The sequence below is a fragment of the Ptychodera flava genome, chromosome 6 (assembly GCF_041260155.1).
Source record: "Ptychodera flava strain L36383 chromosome 6, AS_Pfla_20210202, whole genome shotgun sequence".
Lineage (NCBI taxonomy): Eukaryota > Metazoa > Hemichordata > Enteropneusta > Ptychoderidae > Ptychodera > Ptychodera flava.
The window spans coordinates 43,658,490-43,674,246 of record NC_091933.1 but is presented as its reverse complement, the minus strand read 5'-3'; the positions used below and the strand labels follow the sequence as shown (position 1 = coordinate 43,674,246).

At 37.9% G+C, this 15,757-nt stretch overlaps 1 protein-coding gene across 1 annotated transcript; it reads right to left on the bottom strand.

Annotated features, from left to right (window-relative positions):
* Nucleotides 1-443: 443 nt before the first annotated feature.
* Nucleotides 444-6,934, bottom strand: LOC139135902 (transmembrane protein 243-like). The gene is made up of 4 exons (XM_070703677.1): nt 6,409-6,934; nt 4,978-5,028; nt 4,578-4,682; nt 444-3,933 (listed from the first exon to the last, which is right to left on the bottom strand). The coding sequence occupies exons 1-4, from the start codon at nt 6,472-6,474 to the stop codon at nt 3,814-3,816; spliced, it is 342 nt and encodes a 113-aa protein (XP_070559778.1). The 5' UTR covers nt 6,475-6,934; the 3' UTR covers nt 444-3,813.
* Nucleotides 6,935-15,757: the final 8,823 nt, after the last annotated feature.

Below are 15,757 nucleotides of genomic sequence, written 5' to 3'. Positions count from 1 at the left end.
TTTTTCTCGGCCTTATACATCGAGTCTATTGACTGCCTTATACATGGTAGTCTATGGACTGCCTTATACATGGGAGTCTATGGACTGCCTTATACATGGGAGTCTATGGACTGCCTTATACATGGGAGTCTATGGACTGCCTTATACATGGGAGTCTATGGACACTGCCTTATACATGGGAGTCTAGGGAGGTGAAAACTAAAAAGTCCTCTAACACGGCCAAATTTGATCGCATTGTGAAACAAATCGACGTGCATCTGTATGGGGTAGGGTACTATCCTTGTGCAAAGTTTGAAAGAAATTGACCTGGGCATCTCTGAGATATCTGCGTGAACGGACGGACGCACGCACGCACACACGCACGCACGCACGGACATGACCAAACCTATAAGTCCCCCCGGACGGTGTCCGTGGGGACTAATAACATGACTGGAAAGCATTACTCACTGGTCTAGACATTCATTTTAACAGTACCCTGATTTGTGTTTGCATTGTAATCTTGTTCATCATTAAAATACTGGTGTCACATGGAGCCCAGGGAAAGCCATTTAAAACTAAAACAACACTGTCATAGATACAGTACACTGTCATTATTCGAATGAGGATTAAGTCACTTTTTGCAACAACAATAATTGCTGTACTATATGATGAACTTGTAATCAATTATAATGACTCAATGGAAAGGAAAACACTGTCTGTGCTGATAGTCTTGACATCATGAAGTTGAAGAGCAGCTAAAACTGACATTTTACAATGAAAGATGGACTATATTGTGATGAACTTGGTATCATTTTCAATATTCTTTAAAGTGGCACTCCCACTTGGTAACACTTTTAAAGCACATTTTTTTAATGCCAATGGTCGATATTTGAAGTGGCGACTGCGTGCGGATCGCAGATATCGATAAAAACATGTCTTCTAAAAAGTAAAAGTTTGAATTTCGGTGGCCCACCTAAATTCAGCTTCCGAACATCGAACGTTCGGCACTGGGGCCGTTGTGAACTAAGCTATGGAGTACGAGCCTACACTGATGCTGCTGTACGCCACGGTACCACTTGCGTCAGTGATCGGTCATGCCCCCTGGGAGAAAGCTGAGTCTTACTGACTTGGCGAAAAAACGAAAAACAATTTTTGCTGATTCCACCAGAATGCGCATAGGTGACTAGCACAGTTACGTGCAGTTGATACATAGCGGCCGTCGCGTGGTATGCATAGATGCATACCATGCGTGCGGCGAACCACATGTACTGTGAGGCAGGCGACAAAATGTAGCCATCGGAGGCGGCTAATATTTAATACGTAAAAACTGATGTTTATGTGGTATTGGTTAAAAATATAATACAACTGATTTAGAATAAACATAGGGCCAAAGTCCCTGAAGCTACTATAGACATGGAAATAAAATTAAGTATTTCCTGACTGTATGAAATTATCTCACTAAGGTCATCCTAGGGACTTGTAAACCAAATATTAAAGCTGTCTGACCAGCGGTTTTGAAAAAACAAGTGACTCAACAGTTGACAGAGTTCTGCTGTGTTATGTAGAAAATAACCTTTTGTGACACATGTATTGATGAAGAAGGTGGATATAAAGAATCTTAAACTGATTATCTTTTATCAGTATTTTCATCCTATTAACCAAGCACATTTTTACTTTCAAATCAACATTGAAAGTAAGTTCTGTTGAATAACTTGAGACTGTACGTACTCAGAGAAAGCACACTGAAGAGACAAATGTTTGAAACTTAAGAAGCTCAAGGTCATCGAAAGCATTATAAGGAATCATGTAAAGCTTTCATTGCACTGTTTACACAGATTGCATAATTGCTATAAATAGCACATGAGGGATCTTACAGCCCGGCTTTACCATAAAAACCCTATCACTTTGACCACTCTCTTAATTGACCACTCTATTTTTTTCCTCAAAAAGTAATTTTGTTTTATCCTTACCAAGTCAACCATAAATGGAAATTAGAACTTTCTCTGTCTCTATTTATTTGACCACCCTATCATGACAAACTATTATGAGCAATTTCTTTTAGATAACATACAGGGCACAATAAATGACAGTTCAGAATATGTCAAAGTTGGGATTCAGGAAAGTTGCCTTACATGTTTTAATCCTCCAGATGGTAAGCATTTCACTGTGAACTGTCAAAAAAAGTTTAACTTTCTGATAATTCTACAGTAAAATTATTTTGGCTTTGATGATTTCCTAATTAATTCAATTATTTAAAATCATATTAATTATTTTTTTCGGGGTGAATTGATAGGGTTTATACAGTACAAAAATTACATACAATGTAATGTCAAATTTTGACCAAAAATGACAAAAAATTCCTTAAAAATACACATTTGCGTATTTCATCACAATTTGAACAAATCTAAGTTGGGCTATCCCTAGGGACCTGTATACCAAATAACAAAGCTGTCTGACCAGCGGTTATGAAGAAGAAGATTTTTTACCAAAAATGCCTTTTTTGGCATTAATTTGCCTATTTTCAACAATATCAAAAAATTGAAAAAACTAGTTTCTCAAAATCATATTTTTCATCTACACAACAAATATCAAATCAGTAAGTACTGCGGTTCTCAAGATATTTGAGTGGACGGACGCCTCACAAACGGACATACATACATACATACATACATACATACATACATACATACAGACTGACGACGGACGCCGGACGGATACCCATCCCAACAGCTTCTATAGACTATAGTCTATAGTAGCTAATAATAAAAACGACAAAAACTAAGGAGAGGTTTTCAAAAACTTACCTGAGGTAAAGGCATATTGCTGTATATAAAGTCTTTGCAGTGGGAAGTAAATTAATGGCGTCTTTCGAACTTAGTGTAGACTCCATAGAATATCATCAAACAGCACAACAACAAACCTTTGGGGGATTTCGGGTCAAAATCACAAACGATCGTATAACTTCGGGATGTGAAAAATATGCTCGGGAAATGACATGTTTTTATCGATATCTCGCGATCCGCGCGCAGTCGCCACATCAAATATCGACCGTTGGCATTAAAAAAATGTGTTTTAAAATTTATACCAAGTGGGAGTGCCTCTTTAACACGATGAAAATATGATTGTCTGCCTCAACACATGATAAAAACAATGAGACTGTTCCGGAAAGATTTCACATAGAAATCACTAAACTGGAAAGAAATATGGTAACTTGGTATAAAGTGTATGAATATGACATTCTTGGCAGCACTTTGGGAGGGTCAGCAGCTGTAACCTCTGATGATTTTTCACCATCTTTATATTTATAATAATGTCAACCAAACTTCTTCTTCTATTTTCCAAAGCATGTTGAGTTAAACTGCATTCAGCTCGTCAACTAAGCCTGTAGATGTGCAAACAGCATCACTACTCTTGACAAGTGAATTCTGATCCAGACTAGAATTCAAATGTAAACAATAACAGTGCATTTTACATGTAGAGACATGAATACTGTGTTGACAAAATAAATAAATGGTGTTTCAACATGCTGTGAGCAATAGAACAAGATCTTGTAATGGACAAAACAAAACTAGTGAAAAAAACATCAGAAGTTACAGTTTAGTACTGATTCTTTAACAGTATATGGTTGGTGTCAGGCCCTTTAACATTGTCTGGTTGGTGTTTTCTCTGCTTTACTTGTTCGAAAACTTCTTTTTGCCCATTGTATTGAAATTTCTTGCTGTATACCATCAGTGGTATCCTTGCATACATCATCAGAATTCAGAATTCCAAAAATGGAATAATTGCAACTGTTGTTTCTGCCAGCATCATGATGTCTATCACAGAAGTTTTTGTTCACTTCGGTAAATGGAAGTAGAGATTTGCACACACACAAAGTAGAATGATAGTAAATACATTGTAAAATATCAAAGTCCGAAATTTAGGTGCAACATCTCCCTGTCGATACCAGTATATCTGAAAGAAAAAATTGAAAAGATGAGTGTGTTAATAATTAAAATACAAAAATTAAGTTGTTAATTTTATCATCTCTAGTGACCAGAAATAATTTCCTGTTACTTCATGAGACAAAAATTGCAAGTTTCCTGTCCATCATTGTTGCATTGAAAACAGTACATTCTAGAAGGTCTAGTCTCTATTTAATTTATCACAACTCTGATGTTTCAGTCTTTGAACTGTGAATTATTAACATTGTAGATTATAAGTCTCTTGATTTTGCGAATATTGTTGTTTATCGTCTGTTATTGATATTTACATCTTAGCCTGTTGTTTATTTTTCTTTGTTATATTTGTGTGTAGGCTCTTTATAAGACAGTTTTGGATTGGATTCTTGATAAACTGAAACTGAGGGAAGTGTGAATCTTTGTGTCAACTGTAAGTTAACCCAACTCATGGTGCTAGTGAAAAAACCCTGAAATGTAAAGATTTTTATGACAAAAGACGACGTTTAGAATGATTTGCATCCTCAGATTGTGCATAAAAAAAGACATTGTTCAAACTGCTTCAATTCAGACTGTTTTGATTTTATATGAATCTGCATATGCTTGTGTTGGTTTAACTTGCTGTGTCAGACAGACTTACACTCTGGAAATGTTACTCACAAGTACTAGATTTGAAGCACATATTAGTGCTATGCAGACACCAAAATAAACATTGATACCATTTGGCGGCCACTTTGGAAATACAAATGCACTGATAAGAGTCACCTGAAAAAAAAGCAATGGAAACATTATATGATTGAATTAGTTGAATTATCCCTGACCCTAACAAAATACAACTTAAAAAGAGATGAACTTCATTTTACATTGGGTGATGTTATCAAATACTAGTAACTACAGCTTATCAGTTGAATACTTTCAACTTCTTGAATATCGAAACCATAAATAGAGCATGAGAATGAAAACCATACATAGAGCATGTAAATCATAAATACATACAGCTTGAAAGTGAGCCCCTAAAAAAGCGATGAGGACAAATTATAAATGCATATAAGATACTTACAGCTACTAAGACAGACGTGAAAGCACCAAGTGCTAGGTTGATCAGACGATCCTGTGAAAAACACACACTAATTTAATATTTTTTGAAAAATTGAAGTTAATACTTGAACCATAGCTATGAATCCTTTTTCTATCAAGGTTTTTACAGTTCACGGTGGCCAGGTTTAATTTAGCAGAACGTCCACCAAATATTCAATGACTATGCAACCCAAAGTATTTCCCTTCTGCTCCATTGAATTTGATAAATTATCCACTCACTACCAATCAAAAGTTTGATAATGGATGTTCATCTTTGGAAAAAAATTCACACAGTTATTTGTTTAGAATTTAAATTTATCATGTTGCTATAGGTGCCTTGGGCAGAAATCAGACACATGAAAAGATTACATTCCCCTACACAGTCTGCATAATGTGTGTCACTCTGAATAGAATACTCAATTCCATTATTCTGAGATAAGTTGATTTGCTTGTCTCCTGGGTGCACTCCGTGGTCAAGTGACATTCACAGTGATTAACAATTAATGTACATCACTTAAACAGATTACCTAATTTGTGAAGAGCATAGAGGAGACACTGAAAGATATGTCAGGGAATCATCAAATTGAGTCATTCTTCAAAAGGCTGCAATGAACATCAATTATTTTCAACGCTGAACCCTTATGACATGTTTGCAATGAACACTGCAACAGTTGATAATCATTCATACTCTCAATACATAAAATCTAAATAAAACAAGAAGTGGACATCGAGGCACAAGTATCATAAATCACATTACAAAATCAAACAAAACGAACCGACAAAACGGAAGGAAAATACTTTGTTTGTTTGATTTGATTAATACTTAAAATGTTATTCAAATTATGAAAGGTTAACTTGTAAGCCTTGGCTACAACATGCATTGCTATTCGGAACGATCTATCTGGGCAGCGGAGTTGTTGAATAAGCTAACGTGTTATTTGACAGGCAGAAAAGTAAGCATACGCTTTTGTTTATCAATATATACAATCATAATATGTACTCTTCCATTCATTGTGTAATTATAGCTGGCCAGACGGCAGCATAAATTCTCCTTCTGGAGTGGGCGGGTCACACAATGTGCCATCATGATAGCGCCATTAGTGGACTTTGGGAACTTAAATAGCAACATATCCTGAAGATAAAGAACCTTGTGACTTCCCTGTGGATTCAAATGACAAACTCTGTATCAGCCTTTGCCTGGTGCCAAAGGCTGCGAGTCAATGGTACTTGGGTCACCTGATTCGATGAGGCGAAAGATCGTCCTTGCACATTGTTTGTACAAACCACGGTACCTCCAAAAACAAATAAACAATTACGACAATACAAGCCGATGAGGCCTTCATAAAAAACGTTTACGGATCGATCAAGGTTGAGAGTATGGGGCAGTTCATGTAACTTTAAAGCTTTTCTTTACCTTGGGTCGCTGTTCGCCGAACAGTGGTCTTTCGTGGTCACCGATAGCCTGATACTCAGATCCCATTGTTACTAATGTCAGTGGTCATTCCTCGGTTTCGTCTCACATCTTAGTTATCAGCATAGTCTTCAAATGTCGATTGTTTCCGTTTCATACGCTGCAAAAACTCGCAATATGTTATAGCATGAAGAGATGTGTCCGCTGTAGGGTTTGAATCCTTAAAGGTATCACTTCCCAAGATACTGAAGCTGACAAATCCCAACAACACAGCAGCAGAAAGTCGACTGCTACAGAGTGTTGTGTGTAGGCAGACTCCGCAGTTCCGTTGATGAGTTCGAGATTGACGGACTTGAATGAAGAACGTCGACATACGCTTTAGAGTATTGATAACACAGACTTTAGAATCGGAACAGAGTGTGTTAATTTAGATTAAAACATGTCGCAAACGTTAACGAGTTGATGTTAACGTTATGCGATCGGGCATGCACTGTTTCACGAAGCCATTTTTTGAAATTGCATGCTGGGTATGGGTCACCTCACGTGACCCATGAGTCATATATTTCACCCTTCGTGACCTTTGCCTGTTTACTTTGCATGGTGAAAGCGAACTGGCTGTGTGAGTGAATGCACAGAGAAAGAAGCAAACAACCCTGGATAATCAACCACTCTGTTTCTACCACAGTCACTTGTTGTAGTAAGGTCCACCGACCTTTAATAGGAGTGTTCAGTAATTGTGGCCGGGTTGGTCCACCAAATTCTTCCTGTACTGGAGTGGGTCATTGCCCCGGTCATTGCCCCCCCCCCAAAAAAAAAAAATTGATGATCCCTTTGGAGATTAGAAAAACTTCATGACCCCTCCCCCATTGCTTGAGTTAGTATTGACCCAATTTTGAATGATAACATACTGGCCATTACCGGTGCATAAATAAGCTTACAATACGAAATCAGTGGAAAAAAGCTTTTTCCAATGTCTTCTTCCAGAATGGAATACAAAGTATACTGTGTCTCTGAAGGTTCAAAACGTACTTCATCACTTGTGCTGTTGACAATTTCATGGATTACACCATCGTTCTCTTCCTCGGCAACATAGTCTGATATAACACTGTCACTGTCACTATCTGTATTTTGAACAGTTTCCAAATAAGCTAATTTATGATTTTTCCCCGCGTTTCCATATTTTTTTTTTGTTCTTTCCCAAATACATCACTGGTTACTGCTTTGATTTTGTCTTTTTAGTTTGCTTTGGTTGACAGACTGTGATAAATCAAAGGGCCAGTAATGCTTTTGATGATATTTTCACTTTTTCTGTTTTGTTGTAAACCATCATTTCTTGTTCTACTTCCCAAAGCATGTTGATATACATAACATTCAGCTTGTTAACTCAGCCTGTACAAACTGCATTATTATGTTGACAAATGGATTCTGGTCCGGACTAGAATTCAAATGTAAACAATAACAGAGCATTTTACACATATTATCACTATATCGAGAACTATAAATGGTGTTCTTTTCTAAGTAGAATAAGAATTTGCAATAGTGTTCTTCTTTCGGAAGTAGAATAAGAATTTGCAATTCAATGGTATACAAAATAAAAATAATGAAAAAAGTCGTCAAAAGTTAGCATTACTGGCCCTCTGTGTTCAGACTGGTTCCCCGTTTGGCTTTTCTCGGTAGCAGTTACTGGCTGGTGTGGGCCATCGCGTTCACCCCACGATCTATGCGACAGCCTACTTCTAACGTGACAGTCTGCTGTTCAGGTTTGGTATTTATATGCAACCAGACTTGGAGCAAGTCTAGTATTTGTTCAGTTCGTGTACATATAATGTACATATCGTGTACTTCTCAACAGGCATTGAACCAGAACCTACATGGCCTAGCTATGCGTGGCAGTGTGTTACCGGCTATAGCCTCCCACCTATAGCCGGGAACACACATCCCTGCTACGCAGAACTATACATGGCCATGCATTTCTGTGATCCCTTATTGAACCACACATCCTGGTATTTCTGGTGATGTACGTCTATTAGGTTGATTGAAAACTCTGCACCACATGATTCAACCACATTTCCACCGGGCCTCACTTCCAAGGGGAATTATGCATTTTCACATAGGCCTAGATGCATTTTTCAGAGGAAAATGTTGCATTTGGAATTCCCTAATATCACCAAAAATGCCAGGATATAAGGTCATGAAGGGGTCAAATAGCCAATTTACAGGTCGAGGTACCCACCGCTTCTTACATGTATGGGTGTACATAGGGGTAAGGAGAAGCAAAGTGAGCTGAAGGTGCTTGATCAAGGACATGCTCCCTCAGCAGACTTGAATACTCTAGCCACAAAATACCAAAATGCTACCTGAAGGCTGAGGATACTTTACTATGTAGTATATACACATATTTTATATTTATTTGAAGACATTATACAAAAAGGTATATTTATGTATTTCTTCCTTATTGCTAATGAGCGTACAAGAACTGGTCAGATATCAACAGTAGAGCTATGCAAAAGCACAAGAACCTTGCAATGAAAGCTAGTTTTTAGTTTAATATAATGCTTGCACCTAATCATTGCCAAAGGCTGATAAGAATTGTTCATTGCTCTCAACGAGCTCATTTTATGAGAAGACAAGCCTGTAAGGAGTTGTCAAGGAAAGATGTTCATGTGACAGATACACAATACTTTTATTCGGATTTACATTGAAATGACTTTAGAGAATGGAATCATGCAGGGAATCATTTTTATTTCCTAAGGGATATTTTTTGAACACTGAAACTGATTTTTAACGGGATGGATACTTATAAAAAAATCAAGTAACCCCCCTCTGTGCTGTTTAAAAAATACATGACCCCCTTTGCAGTTTTCAACCTCCCTGGATTTTGCCGGCCCACCCCGACCGTAATAATAGGGCCGTTCACAGTTTACGTCACTGTTCTCTCATTAATATGCAAAAATAAATATTTGTCCGCATTTTCAGATAACGCTTTTGAAAATTACGCATGCAAGAACGACGAAAATACATCTCAGTGGGTGACTGCTAGTGTAACAATGAATATTAAAAAACATATTCACGACTCAGAGTACAAGCTTCAAAAACAGCCACGCATGCAACATTGATAAAATTTGTCCGCATTTCAAGCTGCGTGTCCGATGTCGCGCGCGTACAGCTATGTTTAGTAACAAACCTGTAACCGTGAACAGCGCTATTGAACTCTCCCTTACTACTTCTAACCGTATGCTGTGCCAGTACCTCATTTCCCTAGCTAGAAGACACTGGTGGATTTTAATATATTGACATCTGGTTATCGTTACATACGAGGAATACCGTGATAACAAGCATACTATATATCCTTTTGCGAACGATGATACATCACTGTACTTCTAACCGTATGCTGTGCCAGTACCTCATTTCCCTAGCTAGAAGACACTAGTGGATCTTAATATATGGACACCTTGTTATCGTGTTATACGAGAAATACCGTGATAACAAGCATACTATATATCCTTTTGCGAACGATGATACATCACTGTACGTAACGATAGGGAAGGGGCACAATGAGTAGCGGACTCGGAATAGGTTTTCCTTGAGATTGTTAGGGATCACAGAAAACCACCCTAACATTAACATTTTCTAACCAACTTCCCCACGTGTACGAAGTAATGACTCCCGAAATATGAAAGTCTGGAATAGATGCATAATTTAACAAATGTTATTTCTTGGCTCTTCAAAGTAAATGGCAAGTATGTTGCGGTGTTTGAGGAGGACACACAATGTAGCAGCTACATTACATTTTCGTGAATGCAAATGTAATAAAGCTTTTACAGTGGAATTTGATCGAGTGTCCGGTTTGCCTTGCAGAGCTCGACGAGTCTCCATGTTGCTTATCATTAGAAAAGTAAACATTTGCAACAAATTGAGTCTTCGTCTTTGGTTGGTGTTAGATTACAGCGCACGGCAAACGTTTCCCATACACTGTCTCGTCACGATCACTGCAGTCGTTTCAGCATGTCACTCACAACAAGCATAACACTGCACTACATGCACACCACCAGTTTTCTTTTGATGTTTACTTTTAAATTGGGAACTTTATGAAGAAACAAGTAAATTCTTTTAAAAAAAAACTTTTCTTCTCCTTTCGATGTCAGCAATCACGACAACAGTCCCTTCAGCATAAAGTCTGTAGCATTGCCAGTGCAGTCTACTCTATCAACAAGTTTGACACGGTACAACACTGAATATTGTCAACCAGAAAATGCTAAACACACTCCTGCATGAAACTTTAATCCCACTTTCTCTTTTGTCTCAGCTAAATGAAACTTTCTGAATTGACACTGCTCTGAGCTACAAAATAGACTTGAAGAAAAGAGTTGATTTTGCACATGCAAGTGCAATTCAATCAACACGGTACATTTTGTGCCATTGAATAACACACCCAGTGTTTCTGAAATAATTCACTGTATTTTGGCACTTATTAATTTCCCGGACGGCATCATACACGGCAACGGGTTAGCATGTAGGGGACGGTGATATCTCTCTGCCTTCAAAATATTCTTTACCTTGCTGAAGAAATACAATGTTCTACTATAATAAAACGCCCAGAGTCAGTCCGGTTGATGTTGAGGACTTTCCTCGAGATATAATTCTCGAAAAATATGCCAGTGAGTTTTGTCTGAGTTGTATTTCTCAAATCAAAGTACACAAATAGCTGAAAGAAAACTTTGATGATGTGCTATAGCTATAGTGCGGTGTCAAGCTTGTTGTGCATGAGTGGCATGCTGAAACGACTGTCATGATTGAAGACTACCGGTAGACAGTGTATGGGGAAACGTTCGCCGCGCGCGCTGTATAATCTAACATCAAAGACTCAATTGTTGCAAATGTTTACTTTTCTAATGATAAGCAACATGTAGACTTGTCGAGCTCTGCAAGTCAAAACGGACACTCGATCAAATTCCACTGTAGTTGCTGTCGATAAAATTGACTTCCCTGTTTTTTCTTAAATGTCATGGTGGATTATGCATACCAGATTTCCATAAAGAAAATATTTATTAGAAATTAGATTATCGTCCTCACGACTTCGTGTTTCAGGGCATGCAGCCAACCAGCCGATTTTCATTTAAATTGAGAAAGTGTAAAAAAAAAACATAGGTGTATTTTTTTTAATGTAAACATGCCATTCGAGCTTATTTTGGGAAAAATAGCTATTTTTCAATGCCCATTCACTATGTAATGCAAAAATTCCCCTCGAGCCCTTTTCCCCCTCTCCCCACTACCTGTAAGGAATCTCGCCTCCGCTCATTGCCAACTACCACGGGCGCTCCTTAGCTGGGTAGTCTGCTAAATAGATCGATTTCGGCTCGATCTATCGATCCCGTAGTCGATATGCCCGACTATTTAGCAGACTACCCAGCTAAGGAGCGCCTGTGCCAACTACCCACAACAAACGTTTCAACTTCCGTCTCTTTCAATGCCACATGCCTTTCCCTCTGGCCATCGGCAACCGAAAACAACTGAATGCTACTTTTCCCCGTTTCAAGTTGCCCGCTGAGCAGTAGGTGAAATTTCTCCACCTCCTGATGAGGGAAAAAATCTAGTCCACCCAAACTCCTATACGGGCTAAATCGCTATATATTGCCCATCCATCGATAAAACCTTTCCCAACAGGTCAGGATTTCGCATGAAGTTTTACCTCCTGCCCCTGAGAAGCTTATTATCATAAAGACCGCAAAACCACAGACGGAGATGGGGGCGTATCCGGTAACATACAGCCCTGCAGTGCTACATAGGCAATTTGTTTTCATTCTCGAGATCCAGAGTATAATTTCTGCTACGCTGACCTGCGCAAAAATATAAAAATCTAAACAGGTAGCGCTATTAAAGCTGTTGCCGTGAAGAGGTGTGTGGTTACGATGTTTGTTTTTCGCTTATTTTTTCTCGTTTATTACCATAATGCCCGAATAATTTTTTAAAAAAATTAGATGCAGGGAAATTACCCTACAGGAATGTTATTCGTATGCGTGTTATACAACTGAACGTGCATGGCCAGGTTACACCGTATTGGCTATCATTAAGCATGCGGGGACTGATGACTATGACTTGGTGTCTTTGAAATGTGGCTACTTTACACAACGATGCATAGGACGATATTGCATGATATTGTTACTATAGGCAGTGCTGTCTTCAAGTCATGGTATATTGCAAAGAAGAACTCTATGTCAACGAGTACTCGAGTATGATAAACATTCCGATTTAATGGCACTGCATCTGTAGCATTCGTCAACTTTACCAAACTTTCCGTCTAATGTTTCAAATGCCGTCGATGCACTAATAATTTTTTGAGAAACGTTTCCTGTAAATGCTTTCCCCACGGGTAAGTACGTATATGTTGGTAAAAGGTACTCATTGCAGGTGCTTGTCTTCATTGGTGGTTGTGTGACCTGTTGCAAAATTGATATCTTTCCTAATCAATTTCAGCTATCTTCTCTGCATCGTTTTACATGAACATTACATCCAAGTTTCCTATACGATCTTATATTTTGTTCCTTTTGAGTCATTAACTTTCGCTCTGTGGAATTAAGAAGTGCAAGATACTTGAATATTAAAAAGGACTTAGTGGCGGATATTAACAACCTGTAATGTGAAATAAAAGCAAAATCTACACTTCTATCGTTTTCTTGATAGTATCTCAGAGCATGGCACCAAATCTAATTAAATCAGATATGAGGGTGGCGAAGTTTTCATGTTTGTCTATCCTTTACTGTGCTCGTTAGCGTGGTTAACTGATAGATACTTCATTTGTTGGGTGGATTATCAGCTATAACGAGAACAGCAACGAACAAGTACAGGTTGGAACGTCGCTACCTCGTCTGATTTTAATCAGACCGGGCATCATTGTGACGTCATTCCCTCATGTAAATTTGATTGTATACTAATTGTATGGTCTCTTTAACTATAATGAGCTTTTTATACATATCAACCGATCGTAGTACAACACTATATTCACAGAGGGTATTTTACAAGGCAAAGTTACCCCCTTGTCAATGCAGTCAATGTGCATTGTCCTTGTACGTTGTCATTCTTATGTTTATAGACCAATATCATCTAAACGCCAGACTGGTGTAAATACAGATCTTTATAAATATTCTTTATTCCCGAGAACTATTGTTGATTGGAACAATCTAGATGAAGATACTGTAAATGCTAGTACGGTGGATGCCTTTAAGGCAGCCCTCCAGTGTTACTAGCTGACCTCTTTGTGCCCTCTTTTTCCCGTTGATGATATACCAGAATTCTGGTCCTTCAACGTATTTATTCAGATTCAGATTCAGTAAACACACGAGAGTCCACATGGCAAGCAAGAATTGAATTTTCGGCCTTTATAATAGTTTCAAAGAAGAGGACGCCGTAAAGGAGATTGTCGTTCGCTCGTGGAATATTTACGGTTACACTTATCAAAGCTCGGTTGTGCGGCTATTTCATGGAAAGTCGGTGTCACACTGACTCTGCGTAGAAAACCATGGCCTGTTGGTAAAACAATGTTTTGAAAATGGGCAGAAAATGGGACACGCACACCCAACTAGGCTATATACGTTCTTTAAGCAATGTTAACTCTCAGATGAAACATTAAAAGCAATTTTTACTTAAGGTGTTGTGATATTTGTTTTCATAAATGTTGACATTTTTGTGCAAGGTAAGGTGTTCTTTGTAGTGTGATGCACACCCGCTTTGACATACGATCGGACGAGTGGGTAGTGCAAAACATTTCCAAACGACACCGTGTCAACCGCGCAGACACCACATTGCGATGTGACAATGACATTTCGATCTAACAGTTCATTCCCGGTGTCATTTCTCTTTATTTGGCTTCTCAATCTTCACTTTGTTTTTTACCTCGGTAAGCCTTTTTAATAGGCTAATCATTCTGATAATATGAACAAAAAGCAAAAACACGAGAAAAAAAGAACTCATAGTGGTTGACATTTTTCTTAAACCCTTATATTATCTTGAAGGGCCAGTAGCTGTAACTTCTGGCGCTTTTTCGTTGTTTTGAATGTCCACTGGGGTGATCAACTACTTGTTTCTTGTTCAACTTAAGCTTACAGTTTTCTTGTTCTGGCATGTTTTGAAAACTTTGAAAACGTAGTAATGCAAGAATAGAAATCGATTTGACAAAAAATATGTATTGTATACAAAATGATTTACCTAATAATCTACGGAACTTATCTTGGTGATACCTGGTGATGGACAAATGTCTAGGGGTAGGTAACAAAGGAATACCCGAATTATACATCCCGATAGGGATTTATAGAGGGCGCTTTACAATCTGTCGCAATCGTACATGTCAGTTTCCAAGACATGATTAACCGCACTTTTCTGTCCGCTATTAAAATTCAGTAAAATTCACTTCAAAGCATGTGGTGATCTATACATATTATCACTCTCTTCGGGTGTACCTACATTTAAAGAAGCTCTAGGCCTACAGCAATACGTACGCAAGACTCTTTTATAGGCCCTGAATCAAAGTTCTTTGAACGAAATGACCATATGACAGCGTGTTGTTTTTCGACGTTTTTCTTTCTTCATTTATAAATTTATCCGTTGCATGTTCTGAATTAACGAAATAATTTGAATGATAAAATGATGAAAATAGTTGATTAAATTATTTAAATCGTTCAAACGAAAAACTATAAAGTCCAAAATAATGATTCAAAGAAAAGTTTGAAATCATCGATAAAAGTAGGCTAATGCAATGAATAATATTACAATAAATTTCAAATAAAATAATATTATATGTAAACAATAGAAAATGAATTAATGAAAGTAAAGAAATAAATAAATACAGAATAAAATAATTGAAATAGAAATACCGCAATAATGACGAAATATTGAAATAAAATGTAATAACGTGAAAACAAATAACTTAAAAAATGCAAAAAGAGAAATAAAATGCCACAATTTTTCCGGTGATCTCGACCCACAGGTGTCCAGCATACACCTATTATAACAGGCAACTATGTCTAAGCCCACTATAGATAGGGGAGTTCACACCATAGAAATACCCGAAGCGAATGACCAATCATCAGCATTCGGTAAACTATAATTCGCGCCATTTTACAGTGTGAGAACAAATCGATCCAAAACCGGTGTTTCACACTATCATCATGGGACTACAAATACTGGAGACGCGGGTTTAGACGCACACAATAAGCTTATGTACGGTGAATTGTAATTGATAAACTACTGACATTCTTTACTGACTGGAGACAGTGGAGACTTCGTACAGAAGCTTCTACCTCCATGATGAAATACGAACGTATGACCACTGTCCCTCCATAGCTCTGCGTGGAGGCCG